General features: G+C 40.1%; 1 protein-coding gene across 23 annotated transcripts in view; it reads left to right on the top strand.

Annotated features, from left to right (window-relative positions):
• FMN1 (formin 1) overlaps nt 1-21,834 on the top strand; it is a 497,211-nt gene that overhangs the window by 445,007 nt on the left and 30,370 nt on the right. For all 23 annotated transcript variants that reach the window (XR_015135041.1, XM_086322043.1, XM_086322036.1 and 20 more), the window contains 2 exons: nt 15,780-15,831; nt 20,764-20,913. Coding sequence is in view for 22 of the 23 variants with exons in the window: in XM_086322043.1 (XP_086178169.1) it covers nt 15,780-15,831; nt 20,764-20,913 (202 nt within the window). In the remaining variant the exon portion in view is untranslated. The remainder of the gene's footprint in view (nt 1-15,779; nt 15,832-20,763; nt 20,914-21,834) is intronic.

The following is a 21,834-nucleotide window of genomic DNA, read 5'->3' as shown; positions in this document are numbered from 1 at the left end:
CAAAAGACCTATCAACCAGAGAGGCAGAAATAGCAACTGTAATATTACTTTCTGATATTTTTGCTAGATATGTATTTCTGTGATATGTATTTTAATATAATTTTAGTCGTAACATATTTACTGCTTTATATTCTGAATTTCTTGTAACCATGTCATAGCTTTTTTCCATGATATCCTTTGAAAGCATGATTTTGGTGTTTGAATCTAACCCCTTTGCTTCAGATCTTAGGGAACTTATTGTGGGTAATACAAATGTCACTAAAGGAAAAACAGGATGTTTAACTATTCAGACAAGTCTCTTGGGAACCCAAGAAAAGTTGAACAACCAAGTGTCATTTGGACAAATCATTGTTGTGGTGGTGATAGAAATGGTTGTAATAACTGTCATTTCCCAAGCTAATATGCCAGGTGCAATGGCTAAGTATCTTACAAACATCTCATTTAATTATTACAACCACCTAATATAGGTCCTATTATTACCTCCATTTATAAATTAGAAAACTCATTCGTATCCAAGTTAAACAATTTGCCCATGACTAACAGCTCATAAGTAATAGAACAATGTGAAGCTTTGGCTCCAGTATTATCCACAGTATAGAACCCACCTGATACGTGAAGAGGTTTAATGATAAATGAAAATCCCTTGGAGCACGCTGAATATGCCTCAGTGAATATTCATCATTATCACCATCATCATTGCTACCACCAGTCCATTGTATTAAACTGCTTCCTCAGCAGCTAATCAGCCAGGGGATTAACTGTCCTTGGACCCCACTAGCTGTGGTTGGTGGGCTGATGGGATCACAGTCCTGTACACTATTTGCATACAATCCAATTTTATTTTTATTCATTATCCTCTTGTTTTAACTTAGCTCACTTTTAAACTATAGCATGAGAGGCTTACATGAATTTCTTAGGTTTCTCGTTGCTCCAGGGTTCTTAAGTGTAAAGTTTCATTTTATCCAGTGTACAGATGGGCAAGCTGAAGTACCAAGAATCAAGCGATGACTTTTAAGTACATCGATAGTCATCAAAGGAAGTTACAGGCTAGCCAAAGAAGCCAATTGATGAACTGTTTCCCGATTTGTTAATGTGGGCTTAAAGAAAGATTTGTTGAAAACCAAGTGTGAAAATTCTATGAAATAAACAAATAAATGAGGCCCTTGCTTTTGAGCACAATACTTTTAAATCAGGAAGAAAATGAGCATGGAGCCTGTTCCCGCTTTGCTCACAAATCTGCTTACAAATTCAAACTAGCATCTGCTTTTCTAGTCATTCTCCTTCTCACCAGTGAATGGAGCCAAAAAGTTATTGATTTGTTAACACTAAGCTTATAGTCTCAAGTGCTAAGCATTTTGACTACAAAGTTAAACACAGACACACACAGTCCATGTCTTCACAAAATTATGCATCTTTCAGTCAGTTCAGTTCAGTCGCTCAGTCATGTCTCTTTGTGATCCCGTGGACTGCAGCACGCCAGGCCTCCTTGTCCATCACCAACTCCCGGAGTTTACTCAAACTCATGTCCGTTGAGTCAGTGATGCCATCCAACCATCTCATCCTCTGTTGTCCCCTTCTCCTCCTGCCTTCAATCTTTCCCAGCATCAGGGTCTTTTCCAATGAGTCAATTCTTCGCATCAGGTCACCAAAGTATTGGAGTTTCAGCTTCAACATCAGTCCTTTCAATGAATGTTCAGGACTGATTTCCTCTAGGATGGACTGGTTGGATCTCCTTGCAGTCCAAGGGACTCTCAAGAGTCTTCTCCAACACCACAGTTCAAAAGCATCAATTCTTCAGCACTCAGCGTTCTTCATAGTCCAACTCTCACATCCATACATGACTACTGGAAAAACGGTAGCTTTGACTAGACAGACCTTTGTTGGCAAAGTAATGTCTCTGCTTTTGAATATGCATCTTTAAGCTAGTGCTAATACAAAGATGGGACAAAGTTGAAAGATCTTCTTCCAATATTAGTACACCTGCATTTTGTCACCAGATAGTTATTAAAGGCTTGAAACTCTGGACCCCAGTGTCTTTGAAATATCACCAAGGGTCTTGATGAAACAAAACAAAAGAGGGACAGCCTCTTTTACAAAGCTAACATCTTTGGAATTCCTAATAGTTCCTAAATGATAATTCATTTAGTGTCTGCTCCCCAAGTGATGAGCCCACAGAAGGAGTTCACTATTCCTCCATAACCCCTAAAAAAATCCTAAAGCATTGTAGAAGGCCTGAGCCTTCCCATTGAGAATGAAATGGTAGTGAGATAAGGTAGATACTGTGGGAAACAGTTTTCATTCCAATCCCAGAGAAAGGCAATGCCAAAGAATGCTCAAACTACCACACAATTGCACTCATCTCACACGCTAGTAAAGTAATGCTCAAAATTCTCCAAGCCAGGCTTCAGCAATATGTGAACCGTGAACTTCCTGATGTTCAAGCTGGCTTTAGAAAAGGCAGAGGAACCAGAGATCAAATTGCCAACATCCGCTGGATCATGGAAAAAGCAAGAGAGTTCCAGAAAAACATCTATTTCTGCTTTCTTGACTATGCCAAAGCCTTTGACTGTGTGGATCACAATAAACTGTGGAAAATTCTGAAACAGATGGAAATACCAGACTACCTGATCTGCCTCTTGAGAAATTTGTATGCAGGTCAGGAAGCAACAGTTAGAACTGGGCATGGAACAACAGATTGTTTCCATAGGAAAAGGAGTATGTCAAGGCTGTATATTGTCACCCTGTTTATTTAACTTATATGCAGAGTACATCATGAGAAACGCTGGACTGGAAGAAACACAAGCTGGAATCAAGATTGCCAGGAGAAATCTCAATAACCTCAGATACGCAGATGACACCACCCTTATGGCAGAAAATGAAGAGGAACTCAAAAGCCTCCTGATGAAAGTGAAAGAGGAGAGTGAAAAAGTTGGCTTAAAGCTTAAAACATTCAGAAAACGAAGATCATGGCATCTGGTCCCATCACTTCATGGGAAATAGATGGGGAAACAGGGGAAACAGTGTCAGACTTTATTTTTCTGGGCTCCAAAATCACTGCAGATGGTGACTGCAGCCATGAAATTAAAAGACGCTTACTCCTTGGAAGGCAAGTTATGACCAACCTAGATAGCATATTCAAAAGCAGAGACATTCCTTTGCCAACAAAGGTTCGTCTAGTCAAGGCTATGGTTTTTCCTGTGGTCATGTATGGATGTGAGAGTTGGACTGTGAAGAAGGCTGAGCGCCGAAGAATTGATGCTTTTGAACTGTGGTGTTGGAGAAGACTCTTGAGAGTCCCTTGGACTGCAAGGAGATCCAACCAGTCCATTCTGAAGGAGCTCAGCCCCAGGATTTCTTTGGAAGGAATGATGCTAAAGCTGAAACTCCAGTACTTTGGCCACCTCATGTGAAGAGTTGACTCATTGGAAAAGACTCTGATGCTGGAAGGGATTGGGGGCAGGAGGAGAAGGGGACGACAGAGGATGAGATGGCTGGATGGCATCACTGACTTGATGGACGTGAGTCTGAGTGAACTCCGGGAGTTGGTGATGGACAGGGAGGCCTGGTGTGCTGCGATTCATGGGGTTGCAGAGTCGGACACGACTGAGCGACTGATCTGATCTGATCTGATCTAATGGGAAACAGGATTTATGTATAATTATTTTCTTAGATAAGAATCATATTATATACATGGTTAAGTATCCATGAAAAAATAAGAACAACAAAAAAAATCCTTACAATAGACTCGTCACTTCTTTTAATGTTGATAAGTTAAAGGTATTGTATGGTCCCAGAAGATGAGATAACACGGAGAATTTCAGGTCATGTTGAGAATGCAACCACCTGTCTCCCATTAATGTTAATGAGCCTCTCACAGATCATTCTAAAATTTTACCCCATGGTCTGTTTTAAAATATCAAGAGTCAGGAAATTTAGAGTGAAAGCTAAAATTTCATCTTGGCACTTCCTCTCTGATGTATATATTCCTATGGAAAATGTACAATACAGTGCAGCCCCAATATACCTTGGTATTTGAAAATTCTGGAGAAAAACATTGCCTACCATCTTGGGAAGCAGCAGGGGGCACTGGAAAGTATATTGGATTATGAATCAAGAGACTTGGATTCTGCCACTATCAACGTGACCCAGGAAAGTAACTTTATCAACTCAGGTATCCATTTTCTCACTTCTATAAAATTAAATTGTTGGAGTAGGTTATATCTAGGTTGTAGGTGATACTGTCTTATCAACTTTCTCAAGTAATTGCATCTGCATCACACTGAAACAAAAAAATTGCTGTGTACAGATAGTTTACAGTCTTTAGGGACTTCGCTAGACTACAGAGAAGTAGAGGAAAAAAGATAGTAGAATATTAGCAGCTAATTACATGGTTGCCTTTAAAAATAATAAGCAGAATTCCTTCTAAAGTCTAAAGTTGAGTATTGTGTCAATATTGTGAGTGGTGAAAGTCTTACCTATTGGGGCAAAATCTCATCTAAGATGGATATATATTGAAAAAAAATCATAAAGCTTTCACAGGGAGTTGACTCATGAATTGTGGATAAATTTATTTCATTTAGATCTTGGTGATACTCATAATCTGATTAATTCCTAGAATTGTAAATGGATAAAATGTTTACTATCACAATAGTTACTAGAGAAAAAAAACATACATAATCTGATGAACACTTAGATTTACATTGTGGTTTTTGTGGTCTGTTTAACTGTACTCATCATCAATACAAATAATTATTAGAGTCATCATAGAATATAAAATAGTAGTATAATTCTTATATAACCAGGGAGATTTTTCTAATTCAAATTCTTACTCCAGTATGATATTTTATGAGGTATTTGAATATTATATTGCCTGGGTTTAGAAATATTAAAATGTAAATGACTTAAAATCATGAGTCATCTGTAATCTTGATTTCATCAAGACTGTCTCTTTTCCAACCATTGATGAGAGAATTAAGCCCTATTGACCTAAAAAGGCACCATTGTGTGTAATGAATTTGCATATCCCTATGCCACCACCACATTCATCTAGAACATTTTCCTGATGTGCACAAGAGATGAGGGGTGGGGAGAGACTGAGAAAATAGCCTCCCAAATCATTTTCTACGTTCTGCAGTTCAAATGAAGAACCTTGGTTGAGAAAGGCCCCAGGTACCCGAGGAGTTACATGAAAGCCCTATTCTGCTTTCCTTTGTCCCCCATAAAGATATTCAGATTTAGTTGTAAAGGCAACTGAAAATGGCAGATCAAAATGATGAAGAAAATGAGATCTGGCAAGTCTAATTGAACACAAGAGGATCCCAGCTCAAACATAAGCCTGAGGGTTAGACGAGATGATTTTTCACACTCCTTTTATCTGGGTCCCTTTGATTTTATGACTCTCCAGACCTCTTCAATGCCTTCTTTTCCAGTGTGTTTTACTTGGTACTTTCATCAAAAGCCTGAATTTCCTAGTCAGCTTTAGCCTTAGACAGGTGACCTAGAAATCAAATTATACCCATATATTGAGAACCTTCATACCATGCCTTTGCACAGCTCATACCAGATTACACAGAAAATATTCTAAATGATCTCTTAGGCACTTCAACTTTACCAACCAACAGGACCTTTGCAAATGTAAACTGTGACAGCCCAAAAATGATTCTTTTAGTTTAATCACAGCCAAGAAAACTAATAAAATAGAAAGACTAAATGGGAGGATATCATCCTCTGTGGGCAAGCATGCCAAAAGAAAAAATGTAAGGCTAAGACCTCTCCATAACTCAGTGATTCTATATATTTATATTTTCCCCTCTCATAAATGTTAAGAAGTTATCCCTCTTTTCCAGTGTCAATGTGCTGTTGCTGTCTCTGTGGGTGAAAGCATTCTTTTCTCCTAGAAAGTACATGATGGGCTGATTTTCTAAGAAATGAAAAATGACTGCTGTGCTCACGTCAGATGGATACCACATGAAGTGGAGTGCGGTCCCTTTGTTTCCTTATTAGCATCACCAGCTCCTCTATTTGTAGAGCTGTAATAAAAACAGCTTCTTTACTGTGTGTCCTGTTGGTTTATACCAACCATGTCAGGTCCATAAACCATGGTATATTAAAGTGTAATAGACTGTGTAAAGAATACCAAGGAAGATATTCCAACCTCTATCCCTTTCCCTCAGTTCACAGTTTACTGCCTCCCAGATGGGCATCCATAAATATGACTTAATTATGTTTGGCATAAAACTCCCACTTTCTTTGAAGAGTGCCCTCCTCCTTTTGCCACTTTTAGTGCATGAATGCAACCCTCTTGAGGATAAAACTTTGGATATTTCAGTTATCTAGATGATGAATGTTCTTAGTCTATTTTTGGAAGTGTCATTTTCTTTATAAAAACTTTACATTTTTTGTAATTACTATACTCAAAAAATTCAGTCCAATATAAATGAAACTCAAAGAGTTAATGTTTTTTGTGCCTGTGATGTATCAATCTAAATAATGGATCAGTCTAAAACAGGATTTAACAGGATGATAAATAGTCCTGTCTTACCCTTTGATTCTATGGCAGTCTTCTCTTTTGCTGCAAAAAGAAAATGGAAGATTTGAAATTGCTGTGCCAGGGAATGGCATGTGGTCCCGCAGTGGAGAGACAGTGAGCAGAGAGTGTATTCTGTTCGCATGGGTTCCTTGCTCTCAGATAAGTGGAGTACCTCCTAGGTAGTTGAGAGAAACACTATGAAATAGCTTAGGTCACTGTCCTGAAGAAGCACAGAGTCTGAGAGAGTATGCAGACTGCCAACCAAGGACCCCAGTACCGTGACCCACGTATGTGAACACAGTGCTGTTAGAGCTCCACAGAAAGAGCGTTCACCACTCCATGGAGGAGAGGCCCACTTGGAGGGCTTCACAGTCAAGGTCATTTTAAAGCTTGGTTTTTGAAGAGAGAAAAAGACTCTTATAGTGGGCATGTTTGGTGAGGGAGAAAGGCAGGATAAGGAGGCATTCAAATCAGAGGAAACAGTTTTCCCAGCACTACTAATTGAAGAGTCTATCTTTTCTCCATTGTATGTTGTTGCCTTCTTTGTCATAGATTAATTGACCATAAGTGCGTGAGTTTATTTCTGGGCTCTCAATCCAGTTCCATTGATCTTTGTAGACTCAGAGATCAGTATGTGCCAGTATCATACTATTGTATGTATCATAGTATTGTCTGAAGTCAGAAAGCATGATTCCTTCAGCTCTGTTCTTCCTTCTCAAGATTATTTTGGCTGTTTGGGGCCTTTTTTATTTCCATACAAATTTTAAAATTATTTGTTCTAGTGCTGTGGAAAATACCCTTCATATTTTGATAGGGATTGCATTAAATCTGTAGATTACCTTGAATAGTATGTTCATTTTAACAATATTCTTTCAGTTCAAGAACATGGTATATCTTTCCCCATCTGTTTGTGTCATCTTCAGTTTCTTTCCTCATGTCTTACAGTTTTCAGAGTACATATCATTACACCTTTGGGTAGGTTTATTCCTAGATATTTTATTATTTTAGATGTGATTGTAAATTAGAATTATTTCCTTAACTTCTCTTACTAATAGCTATATATAAAAGAATGAAATTAGTACATTTTCTCTCACCATATTAAAAAATAATCTTAAAATGGATTAAAGACCTAAATGTAAGACCAGAAACCATAAAACTCCTAGGTAGAACTTTTTTAAATATAAATCACAGCAATGTTTTTTGATCTGTCTCCCAAAGCAAAGGAAATAAAAGCAAAATTTAAAAATAGGACCTCATTAAACTTTACAGCTTTTGTACAGCAAAGCAGACCATCAACAACAAAAAACGGCAGCATCAGCTTTGTGAGTAAAGTGGGGAATGTGGGTTTGATCTCTGGGTTTAAAGGATCCCCTGGAGTGGGACATGGCACCCCACTTCCCACTCACTCCAGTATTCACACCTGGAAAATGCCATGGGCAGAGGAGCCTGGTGGGCTGTAGTCCATGGGGCTGCAAAGAGTTGGACGTGACTAAGCACCTGAGCACACCTGATCTGATGTGAAAATGACATCAAGGAAAATTAACATCTACTGAGAATGGTTGTTAACGTTCTCAAGCGAAAAAACACTTTGCTTGAAATTGTGTACTATTCATCCCAATGTCAAAGAGCTGGAGTGGTGACTGCTAGCATTTGCTTCTAGCCAATCAGCAATAAATAGCCACCATCCACGGGTGCCTGGCGTGTGTTAGTCACTGTTCATCTTTCACGTTCAGCGTGTCCAATACTCGCAACCACCTTGCAAGATCTTATCATTCTAATTTTATGAGCAAGGTTCAGTGCAGTCAGCTGACTTCCCCAAGGTCTCTCGATTAATAAGTGGCAGAGCAGAAATTCAAGCCAAGTCCACCTAACACAAAGCCCAAGCGCTCTCCACTCTACCACACCTGTACTTAACTTGGTCAAGCAGCCATCCAGCTGGAAGCTTGGATCCCCAGCAGCCTCTGCATGGCATTGAGTCATTGAAGATCTGACTGCAATGATTCTGATTCAACCAAGAACTGTGCTTTTTTCATGTAGCCCTCATAACTGTTTGGGAGGTAGGAGGTAGGTCATTATTTCTAGAGGAGGAATCTGGAATACAGGATATGTGCATCTTGTCCATGACATTGCATGGCAATGCTGGGCTTGAAACTTGGCCTTTAAGTAGCTTGAGTTCTGATTTGCATTCCTTGGGCCCGCAACCAGTGAATAGAAAGGATCATTTCTGCTTCAGTTGGTCGACCACAGTACTTATGAATTTCAGAATCGTTATCGTGGGGCAACTTTATGAAAACTAATGAAACAATGGCCACCCAATGAACCAGGAAACAAAATGCCAAGGCATTAAGTATTTACACAAACACAAATGGCCTTTATTCAGTAAAGGCTGCACTAAATAAAATCCACAAAATTATCTCTTAAATAAAAAACTTCCAAAGAAGCTGTGTTGCTTTCTCTCTGGGACATAGAGTTACATAAGAAATAAATATCATTCTTTAAGGGAGAAAATTAAAACATAAGAAAAGCAACACAGTTCTATCTGTGATAGAGAAATTATAGGATGCTGTAGGCAGGTCACCAAGCAAAAACCACTGCACTCTCTCCTGGCCCCTCCATTAAATTACCATCATTACAGTGTATACCTGGTCTTGATAAGGAACTTTGGAAGACAGAATTGATGGTAAGCAAAATATCTCATTTTCAGTACTCTGGTTTGTTTTTCTTATTGCTTTTATTATCTTAAGTTGTGAGACTGTTACCATTCTAAGCAGTTGTTTTAGTCCCTTGATTTGAAAAATAATTTGTTGAGACAATGAGACAACTTTTTGCAAAAGCAAAGAAAAGAGAAAAAAGGCGGGTCAGGGATGCCTGTTATTTCTCTACCTCCCCTAGTGCTGTGTCAGTATCTGACAGTGTCTCCAAACTTAAACTCTTCTGGAAGCCTACCCACCTTCCTCTTAGCTACATGCATTCATGCATGCTCAGTCATGTCCGACTCTTTGTGACTCCATGAACTGTAGCCCACAAAGCTCCTTTGTCCGTGGGATTTTCCAGGCTAGAATACTGAAGTGGGTTGCCATTTCCTACAGGGGATCTTCCTGACCCAGGGATCAAACCTGCATCTCCTGAATTGGCAGGTGAATTCTTTACCACTGAGCCACCAGGGAAACCCCCTCTCCCATATCTACTACCAAATTAAACTGAAAAAGAAGCATACTTATGCTCTATCCATGGAATTGTACAATAGAAAACAAAGGAAATTCCACACCTGGACTCAGGACCACTGCTCGTCTTATTTGTAGGATAAGGACAGTTTCTGTCTAAGATGTGCCATCTTCAATTTAAACTTTGTCTCTCCCTTTTTGTGTGGGGTACCTCTGTGGCATGCTGTGGCTGCCTGCTAAGTTGCTTCAGTTGTGTCCAACTCTGTGCGACCCCAGAGACGGCAGCCCACCAGACTCCCCCATCCCTGGGATTCTTCAGGCAAGAACACTGGAGTGGGTTGCCATTTCCTTCTCCAATGCATGAAAGTGAAAAGTGAAAGTGAAGTTGCTCAGTCGTGTCTGACTCCTAGTGACCCCATGGACTGCAGCCTACCAGGCTTCTCCGTCCATGGGATTTCCCAGGCAAGAACACTGGAGTGGGTTGCCATTTGCTTCTCCAATGCATGGAAGTGAAAAGTGAAAGTGAAGTCGCTCAGTCGTGTCTGACTCCCAGCGACCCCAGGGACTGCAGCCTACCAGGCTTCTCTGTCCATGGGATTTTCCAGGCAAGAGTACTGGAGTGAGTTGCCATTGCCTTCTCCTGGGTAATGTTATTTTTGTTTTACTCAGAACATTGAGGACTTAAAATGTATAATGACATGGTTGGAAATTTCACACATTGTGGCAGGAGAAATACTTTAGGCTGGTGGAACTTCAGGGTCACACAGGGAAGTGGCTGCCTTTTCTGTCTGAACAGTGACCCTTGACTTAAGAAAGCTTGAGATCTCTAGGTTCTTCTACTTTTCTTGAAGGCTCTCATCCCCACAACCCTCAGAGGTTCTGCAGTATGCATTGCCACTTAGCAATACCTCTTTTTACATTTGGATACTGGTTTTTTTTTTTCCCCCCCCAAATAACTATATTCATAGAGTTCTTGCACAGTCTTCAACTCATGCTTAATTCAGTTTGGGAAGGGTATTTCTCGTGACTCAGTTTATATGCAGCAATGGGGTTGACCACAGTCTACTTAGCACAGAGTGGAAGTAGCCAGTTAGAAACAGCTAGTGACAGAGAATAGTACCCGTAAGCTCCAGGAAGATCACTCAGGCCTCAAAGGAATTTTCCCCCTTATTTGATCATGTACATAATTAATAATCACTGGATAAGAACAAACCACTAGTCGATTTCATATTTGGGGGAACTTGGTAGCCTAGGAGAGATGCAAGCCACTTCTCTGTGTCTGATTGGCTAAGAACTCAAATAATTCACAGAGATTCCTGCTTGAAGAACTAGAGAAATCATAGCACAAAAAAATGGCAATGACTGTGACTTTACCTAAAATGATGTAGCTATCTAAATCATTTTAATGTAAAAAGATTTTGTTGAAATTTACTGAACTTAGAGCCACTAGTATCCAGTTTTAGCCTGACATTCTTCTTTAGCCTGTGTTCATATTTTGAATATAAAGTCTCATGTTCAGGAAACTTAGTATCTGTCTATTTAAGCAACTATTGTCAAGTATATACATTTTTAGCTAAAGTAATTTATTTAACATGTAGACACTTTTCCATGTTTAAGGCCAGATGAAGGGGCTGCTCTCCTGAAGCTTACATTCAATGTTGTGTAATAAATGAGTAAATGGATAGTCTGTCGGGTAGATAGAGGCTCTAAGGAAAAGAGGCGGGGCACGCGTGGCAAGGGATAATGTTTAATGTGGCAGGATCAGAGAAGGTGATATTTGAGCTGAGACCTAATGCAGAGAGGGAGCCAGTCACACAGGGGCTGCGGGCAGTGTCCTCCAGGGAGGAGGGAAAGGCAGGTGCAGTGGTCCCCAGTCCACACACTCAGTGTGCTCCTTCAGCGATCCTGCCAGCTAGGCTGGAAAGAAACAAGCGTGAGAAGGAGGAGATGACATCATAGGGAAGCCAGGGGGCAGGCTGGCAGGACCTTTGGGCCATTGTAAAGGCTTCAGAGGCTTTGTCAGAAGAGATGGCAAGCTGTTTTGGTCAGGGAAATAAATTAATAAATTTACATTGATTAAGTAAATAATGATGAGATGCTAATAATACCTGTCCTGTCATTTATCAGGCATATCTTAGGTGCTAAGGGCTTTACATGTATTATCTCATTTAATCTTTATCACATCTGTGTGATGATAGTCTCTGTGGCTATGCTCATGGTACAGATCAGGCCATAACTACACAGTTCATCATGAGTGACTTGTCCAGTCACACAGGTAGTAAATGGCAGAGCTAGGCTTATTAAATAGCCTAGCTATTTAATATCCTTTGAAATATCTTAGCTATTAAAATCTTTTAATATCCTTTTAAATATCCTAGCTTTTAAGATCCTTTAATACCTTTCATGAGGTATCACAACATAGCTCGTTATGATTGATTTTCTTTTCTCATTCATTTTAACATCATAAGCATTAAATAAAATTCTTTTTCAAGTTGAAGTATAGTTGATTTACAATGTTGTTAGTCTCTGCTCTACATCATAGTGATTCAGGTATACATACGTATACATTCTTTTTTTTTATTCTTTTCCATTATGTCATCACAGGATATTGAATATAGTTCCCGAGGCTACATAGTAGAATCTTCTTATTTATTCATTGTGTTGTATATATACTAGTTTGCATCTGCTAACCCCAATCAAGATTGCCAGGAGAAACAATCAATAACCTCAGATACACAGATGACACCACCATTATGGCAGAAAGCGAAGAAGAACTAAAGAGCCTCTTGATGAAAGTGAAAGAGGAGAGTGAAAAAGTTGGCTTAAAACCCAACATTCAGAAAGCTAAGATCATGGCATCCAGTCCCATCACTTCATGGCAAATAGATGGGGAAACAATGGAAACAGTGACAGACTTTATTTTTGGGGGCTCCAAAATCACAGCAGATGGTGACTGCAGCCATGAAATTAAAAGACCCTTGCTCCTTGGAAGAAAAGCTATGACCAACCTAGACAGCATATTAAAAAGCAGAGACATTAGTTTACCGACAAAAGTTTATCTAGTCAAAACTATGGTTTTTCCAGTGGTCATGTATGGATGTGAGAGTTGGACTATAAAGAAAGCTGAGCGTGAAAGAATTGGTGCTTTTGAACTGTGGTGTTGGAGAAGACTCTTGAAGAGTCCCTTGGACTGCAAGGAGATCAAACCAGTCCATCCTAAAGGAAATCAGTCCTGAATATTCATTGGGAGTACTGATGCTGAAGATGAAACTTCAATCCTTTGGCCTTCTAATGTGAAGAATTGACTCATTGGAAAAGACCCTGATGCTGGGAAAGATTGAAGGCAGGAGGAGAAGGGGATGACAGAGGATGAGATGGTTGGATGGCATCACAGACTCAATGGACATGAGTTTGAGCAAGCTCTGGGAATTGGTGATGGACAGGGAAGCCTGGTGTGCTGCAGTTCATGGGGTCACAAAGAGTCAGACATGACTGAGCAACTGAACTGAACCCCAAACTCACCCTCCACTGTCCTCATCCCCAGCTCCCCCTTGGCAACCACGTCTATTCTGTATGTCTATGAATCTGTTTCTGTTTCATAGATAAGTTCATTTGTGTCACATTTTAGATTCCACATATAAGTAATACCATATGATGATTGTCTTTCTCTGAGTTACTTAGTATGATAATCTCTAGATCCATCCATGTTGCTGAAAATGGCGTTATTTCATTCCTTTTTATGGCTGAGTAGTATTCCATTGTAAATATGTACCATATCTTCTTCATGCATTCCTCTGTGAATGGACATTTGTTTCCATGCTCTGGCTACTGTGAATAGTGCTGCTATGAACACAGAGATGCATGTATCTTTTTGAATTATAGTTTTGTGTGGATACATGCCCGTGAGTGGGATTGCTGGATCACATGGCAGCTCTGTTTTTAATTTTTTGAGGAACCTCTGTACAGTTTTCCATAGTGGCTGCACCAACTTATAGTTCCACCAACAGTGCAGAAGGGTTCCCTTTTCTCCACACCCTTCTAGCACTTGTTATGTTTAGACTTTTTAATGAAGACCATTCAGACCAGTGTCAGGTAGTTTTGATCTTTGATCTCGTGGCAGTTTTGATCTTTTCACGTGCCTGTTGGCCATCTGTATGTCTTCTTTGTAGAAATGTCTGTTTAGGTCTTCTTCACTTTTTTAATTAGGTTACTTGTTTTGTGTTGCTGAATTGTATGAACTCTTTGTATATTTTGGAAATGAAGCTCTTGTTGGTCACATCTTCTGCAAACATTCTCTCCAGTTTCATAGGTTGTCTTTTCATTTTCTTTATGGTTTCCTTTGCTATGCAAAAAAGCTTGCCAGTTAGATTAGGTCCTATTTGTTTCTTTTTGCTTTTATTTTTATTGCTTGGGAGGCTGACCTAAGAAAACACTGGTACAGTTTATGGCAGAGAATGTTTGGCCTGTGTTCTCCCCTAGGAATTTTATGGTATCATGTCTTATATTTAAGTCTTTAAGCCATTTTGAGTTTATTTTTGTGCATGGTGTGAAGGTGTGTTCTAACTTCATTGATTTATATGCAGCTGTCCAATTTTCCCAACACCACTTGCTAAAGAGACTTCCTGTCCATTGTATACTCTTGCCCCCTTTGTCACAGACTAATTGACCATAGGTAAATGGGTTTATTTCAGCCTCTCTATTCTGTTCCATTGATATGTCTGCTTTTGTGCCAGTGCCATGCTGTTTCGATTACCATAGCTTTGTAGTAGTGACTGAAGTCTGGGAGCGTTATGCCTCCTGCTTTGTTCTTTTTCCTCAGGATTACTTTGGCAATTCTGGGTCTTTTAAAGTCCCGTATAAATTTTAAGATTATTTATTCTAGCTCTGTGAAAAATGTCATGGGAAATTTGATAGGGACCATGTTAAATGTGTAGATTGCTTTGGGTAGTATGGCCGTTTAACAATATTAATTCTTCCAATCCAAGGGTATGGCATATCTAAATGAAAGAAATCTTAAGGCTCGTAGAGATTGTCTTGATGATTTTTCTAGACATATTTGAAGTGTTACGACTTGTATTATCATATATGACAGTATTATCTTCTGATTAAAGAGAAAATATATAAAAGAGCCACTCCAAAATGAAACCTCCCAGTTTCCCTGTGGCCCTTCAGAACATGGGTTCTTTTATATATAAATACAATAGGTTTTTGTTGGTTATCCATTTTATTTTATTTTTTTAATTTTATTTTATAACACCAAGAACATTTTGTACTGGGGTATAGCCAGTTAACAATGTGATAGTTTCAGGTGAACAGTGAAGGGACTCAGCCATACATATACATATACATATGTATATCCATTCTCCCGCAAACCCCCCTCCATCCAGGCTGGCACATAACATTGAGCAGAGTTCCGTGTGCTATACAACTGTTTTTTGTTGGTTGTCCATTTTAAATATAGGAGTATGTATGTGACCTTCCCAAAAGTTCTTAATCTGTAAATTCAGAATTCTATCTCAGTATCATTTATTTCTTTAGTAATCATAAGTATTTTTTTCCAATGCATTTAAAACATTATTCTAAGAAAAGAGACCATAGGCATCCTTAGACCATGGGTATAGAGACAGCGTATGTAGTGATTCCGGTGAATCCCTTTGAATTTGAGCAGAACTGCTACAAATGGTACTGAGTTTATGTTGTTTTGAGGGAGTGGGGTTGCTGAGCACATACCAAAGGGTCACAAAGAGGCCAGCTGTAGCTTGGATGACCACATGTTCCAATCTGGCCAAGGTCATTCCACTTTAAGCCTTTGTTCAGCATAATTAACAATATCACCCCTTTCAAAAGTATTCCAGAAAGAAAAATGCATTGTATTTACGGTCGCCATTAGCCGTAGCTGTTAACAAGAAAGCAGGACAGTGGACAGAGAGAATTGACTACAATCACCAGGACATGTCACAGGGGCTGCCAACCCCTGAATTTGGACTTATTTTGATAATAACTGGATGTAATCGAAGTCAGATTACACAAAGGATATATGATGGAAGAAAATGCTGTTCTAATTCATAATTAATTCTCTTTCACAGCCAAAAAGGAACATAAAATGGAAGAAGGTCACTTGGAGAATGCACAGAAAAGGTAAGCAGCTCTGACTGGCCTCGAGCCTCTCTTTGACCATCCGTTCTTTTTTTATTATTATCAAGAACATTCACACTGCTATGCAACCGTCAACTCCAAGGGCAGACTCTGTACTCACTAAACCATAACTCCCCCATTCTCTCCTTCTTTCAGCCTGGCAATTACCATCCTACTTCCTGTCTCTGTGACTTTGACTTCTCTAGGTACCTCATGTAAGCGGAATCCTACAGAACTTTTCCTTTTATGACTGGGTGATTTCACTTAGCGTAATGAATGATAAGCCATTCTTTCGACTGCCTCCCCGCCGCCCCTCCCCTCCCCCCCCCCATGAAGACTGTGCATCCAGGAGCAGTTGGAGTCTAAGGAGAGCTGGAGTGAAAAACTCCAGGAATAGCCCTTGGGAATAGTTTTCCTCGAGAATCAGGGAATCTTCCAGAAGTGACCCACCTGCCTCACGAGGTCTGACACAATTTCCATCTGTTTGCCTCTCCCCCGTTACTCTGCTCCTAAAGACTCCGTGGGTGATGGGAACAAGGGGACCCTTAGTAGTACAACTAGATAAACCAATTATTACAGGTACCTAAGAGATGTACATTTCTCCTCAGGTTCTGGAGGATGTGGTAAACAGGGGGCAACTGGAGAGTAGGGACTCATCTCTCGGTGTGCCCAGAAAACTCCCCCAGCAGTTGGGAAAGAGACCTCAGGGGTCTTCTATTCAAGCTCTACCTACCGCAGACCTCTTCTGTGTGCTTGTTTCTCTTAATAGGCACCCAAGTGAAATTATCCCCTCACCTGTGAGAGCTCAGTAAGGATCGGCTGTGGTGTCTTGGAGCCCCTCGCTTTACGGTGGTTTTTCTTTTTGGCAGTTGACCAGCATTAGTCAGCTTGGCCCTCTCCCACTCTTAGGAAGGTGAGGGGGAATACACTTAGGCTTTCTCATACTCAGAGCTAAAAAATCTGAGATAAATTTTGCTGGGACCCATTCTAAAAAGTACCAGAAAGTTAGATAAGGACAGGAAACAGTATATAAAGTAAAATGAACTTTACAAACGTGTGAGGAGAAGAGTTCACTAAATGCAAGTGAACAAGCTCTAGAAATGAACCCTTTTCCTCCTGTTTCAGCACAATTTCTGAGAGTTCTGAAAGTCGGTAGTCAGTAGTGCTGTTTCTGCTCTGCATTGACGAATGCTGACATCTTGCCCTTCTTCCCACTTAAGTGCCAATAAAATTAAAATGCAGATAAAAGCAAGGTGAAGGCTAATCTCACGATTTTCTAAGTGCAGACATGTTCTTGAATCATGATTATCATCTTTGCATGATAATTTTAACAACCAAGATGATCACATGGTTCTGTTTATAGATTTTTAGATTGTGCCCCTTTATTGGCTTTATCCCCTAAGTATTATATATATTTTACATTACCCCTGTATTAAGCTTCCCTTCATCAGCATGTCAAGCTGGTGTGTCTGTGTTATATAAATATCCCACAAGCATAAAAAAAGACCATTCACAAGGGCACATGGGTATCAGGCCAAACAAAATTTCACTTTCCAAGGTGGATGTCAAATATCTAATCCTCTTCAAGATTCTCGCTCCAGGAAAAGGGGGCCCTTGTGAGAGGGGCTGATGTTGCTGCTGTGCATTAGCTATGCTGAGGGGGGTCATAAATTTTGGTTGTCAGCGTTTTCCGTGACTTTGTGGTGAAGGTAGTCTAGCTTTCATGTCATACATGAAATATGTTAGATCCCATCTTTAATGTAGAAACCACAGTTGTTTGGTTACACTCTTGAAGGAGGTTGGTGGTCAGTGTTGCAACATTCGTGTGAGATTTAGGAAATTCTTATGTTGTATTCTCAAGAGAAACAATTTACTCTGAGGCTAAGGAATATTTGCTTTTCCTCAGCATTTTCTGAAGGCATGCATGAGGGGCAATAAGCGGATATGTTCCACCCTGGCATCTCAACGCTGCAAAAGAAAAACCATTCCCTTTGCCACGGGCTCTTTGATAGAATCATTGTCTGAACTCTCAAAATGTTTATCTGAGTCAGAAAAGATGGAAATCAGACAAGGAGTTACAGCAGAGAGAAAAAGAATCAGGGAGCAATTGAGAGTGGAGTAGAGAGGTTTTATAGAACCTAATATACAGTTAGAAACCTGTCTTTTAAAAGTTGAAAACTATGTTAGTTACCTACTGAGAAACAAAAGAAAATTCCAATATTGTTGTCAAATAGCAGCAGTTTTCATGCACAAATTACAGAAGGTTTTCAATAATCAGTCTTCTGTGAATCAGAATTGAGTTTGAAAGGGAGAGAGTTGTGTTTGGGGACGGGAGGGAATAGTCTAGACCTTATCAGATAGCTGTGGGTTTATATTCTAGCATTTGGCTTTTCCTGGAACAAAGGGATCATGATGAAATCCAATAAGGCACACCCTCAGAGTGGCTTCGTCTTCGTTAAACTTGCCAAGTGCCAAAGCCAGGCCATCCTTTGCAACTCTGTTTGCATTGGTTCTTCTGAAGAGGTTCACTTGCTTTCTTAATCACATAGGGGAAAAGCTGCTGAAATTCATTCTTTCCTTTAGTTTTCATCCTCTCTTAGGGTTAGCAAGTCAGGCTCCCCCGTCCCAGGGGAAAGGTGGTAAGGGTACATGGTTAGCTTCATTTCAGAGCTAGGAAAAGCAAGGCCCACAGGATGATGAAATGCTTTTCCCAAGCTCTGTAATAACCCACCACACAATGCTGTCATTCTCTGAAGCAGCATCATACTTGCAGTGTCTTGATCTCGCCATCTACACTCCAAAGAATGCCAGAGTTGGGGTTAAAGCACAGTGGTAACTGGAGTTTCTGTGGATATATAGTTTCACTATATCCTGCTGGAAAAGTAGGAAGATAATTTGTCCCTCTGAATACTAAGCATGAAAGACTTTCTCTTCTCTCTTCAGTGCACAAGTAAATATGTTTCTGTGTAGAAGGTCCCCATAAGGAAGAGAGAAAAATAATGATGTGTTCCACTGGGGGTAATGCATGTTATGTGTCATACAAGCAGCAACTGTGTCAAAAGTGGAAACAAACTAAAACTTGACTGTTTTACTTCTTAAATGCATGTGTCAGTATGAACAACATAAGGCTGGATAGAACAGAAAACTCATTCCATTGAGAAATGATTCTGTAGACCCAATTCTGCCAATGAATAAGGTCATTCAGTCTTTCTAGTCTCTGTTTTCTCATCTGTAAGATGGGAACATTGGACAGACTGACCCAAAATCCCTTCCAGTTTTAAAGCCCTGTGTCTCCATAAGAAATTCATGGACTGTTCGTTAGGTTGCAGAACTCTCTCCGTACATATTTCCATGCTATAATACAATTGATGTAGTTTACATTTTGAATGAAATAAAAATATATGCTGTAGAGTGTACATTGGGTTTTATCACTGTTTTGACTGCCGTAGAATTAGGAATCATGTCTGAGCAAAAGCGGACATTGCTCCTTTCTGATTTTGCTCCGAAATATGTGTGTTTGGAATTATAAGACAGTCCCTTAAGAAATTACTGCAGTTATTGCCTTTCTCCACCTATGCACTTCTAGTCTTTTAATAACTGAGAGCCAAAATTCCCTGACCAGTAGTTTTAATTTGCATTAAAAACAGATTTATTATTTACAGAAGCACAAAGAATTTATGGGACTCAGAGCTGCAGTTCCAGCTTGGATCTCGCCTAATCATAGCCATGGAATCAATTAACAGTTCATCTGTGAAATGTGATAAAATCTTATGAGATACATATTGCCCAATAACTGAGAACGAGATGAAAGTATGCTCCATAATAGTAACGGGGCTTCAGGGTTTTACAATCGTTGTTGAATAGAGTTCCATTAGAAACTCCGTATTCGGGATGGCCACAAGAAAAAAAAAAAAAACACTGTGTCTGAACAGATGATAGAGCATTGAGTAATAAACCCTGGCCAGTCATTCTTGCTTTGATTAGTTTCCAACACCCTAGAAAAGGGGGCCATTTATTTAAGTGTTCTTGCTCATGGCAAATGAGCTTGTGGGGCTTGGAGTGGGTGGGGGGAAGGATTGAGTGCAGAGCTATAAATTGCTGCAAAGCTGGTGGCTCCAAGAAGGGCTGCTTGGGGGGCCTGGGTAGTCATCTGGGAACAAGCCTCCATGGGGTTGGTCAGGAGTTTCTTAGTGATATCTGGGAATCACCCTTATAAAACCTGGGTTCTTTTCCAACCCAGATTAGAGATTATTTTTAAGACCAAAAATGGTTTTTCCTCCAATCCTTGCTACATCCTCAATTATATGTATTTTTGTACATTGGTGGTTTGTATTCTTATATCATGATAAGCTTTAAAGTGTAGCCTTCTTAAAGATCATATAGTCTATGTCTCTTATTTTACCCTTGAGAAAATTGACAGTCAAGTGTTGAATGATTGACCCAAGACTACAAAGCCAGCAGATGCCAGAATAAGGATAAAACAGGCTCTTTATCGTCCATGAAGCACTCAGCAGATTGAGAATTCCCTGCAAGCTCTCTCATGTCCACTGGTAGTAGTACAGAACCAACATGGCGTCAGTGTTCCATGTAATCCTTCAGCATAACCCAAAGAGTGGGTAAATGACATGGATTTGAGATGAAGAACAAACCCCAAGTTTTTACCTATGTACACCCTGAAACTATTCATGCTGATTTTATGCAGATAAGATGTGTCCAAGAGTATTCCCAATCATGTTGAATTTCTTAGAAAATTGGCTTCAATACTTAGGCTTAGCATAAGCCACCGTGACCGCTAGGCCTGGGCTTCTGAGCTAGAAAAGGCGTGTGGGTAGCGGGGGCGGCGAGGAGTTCTGAGTGTCTTCTCTCCTAATGGGTTTTGGCATTGACAGCTTCTCACCCTCCACCTCACAGTTTGTTATTCCTCTACATTTGCAGTTTTGAAACAACAGTAGGATATTTTGGGATGAAGCCAAAGTCTGGTGAGAAGGAGATCACACCCAACTACGTGTTTATGGTGTGGTACGAGTTCTGCAGTGACTTCAAGACTATCTGGAAACGGGAGAGTAAAAACATATCTAAAGAAAGGTAAGGTTCTAATAGACTGATTAACGCTGGGAGTCTAGGAAACCACCTTCTCAACCCTAACGAAGCGTGTACATCTCACCCGTGTCAGTATTGCCTTTCTGATCAAGTGAACGTCAGAGAAGGATTATTGAGAGTTTATAAGGAAATGTGGGGGTGGGAGGGCTTGCTGTCCACACAGGCAGATACTCTCACGTGATCTGATAAGTTACACTTTCTTAACCCCTTCCAATTACTAGCTAGTAAATGAAAGGGGAGCTGTGCTAATTTGCAACAGATTGCTTCTCTGTGTATTTTCATGTCGGCCCAAGCTAAATGAGGCAGCCTTGCTGTCGCAGACAGTACAGACAAATAAAAGTGAATGCTTTTCCCATTAATATACTGAACTTGCATCAAAGGGAAGTCTCTGAGAGTCGGGCCACACTTAACACGGTGTGGAAGCCCCGCTCTGGATTTACAGCGCCACTTCTGACTCCCCGCATCCTGCTGAGGACATCAAACTGCGTGCCGCTCGCCTCATTGCAGCCTCCTGATTTTATTAGTTGGGGGTAGGAGGAAAACCTCAGCACTGAATATAGGGAGGGTGTGTGTGTTCGTTCTCCTTAGAGAAAGACTGCATTTGGCCCTGTTGATCAGGGGAAAAAAAGGCATTTCTGCTTGATCAGTGTTTTGATCAGGTTGCCACTGTTCTACAAAGGGTGTCATGGATTTAAACTTCAAACAGGTCTTGCTACTACTCCTGCAGAACAGATGTATGAGAGTGTCATTCAAAGTGAAGTTGGAGACAAAAATTCAACAAATGAAGGGAAGTGGCTTAATTGTAGCATCTATATCTCACTAAACATTGAGACCCTAAAGTCCGAATTTCAGTACTTTTGTTCTTTACTTTGGAATCAGAGAAAAGGTATATATAAAATATCTATA

The sequence above is a fragment of the Bos grunniens genome, chromosome 10 (genome assembly GCF_055505025.1).
Source record: "Bos grunniens cultivar Pamir isolate PY7600 chromosome 10, Bosgru_T2T1.0, whole genome shotgun sequence".
NCBI lineage: Eukaryota > Metazoa > Chordata > Mammalia > Artiodactyla > Bovidae > Bos > Bos grunniens.
This window is presented reverse-complemented; position numbering and strand designations above follow the sequence as displayed.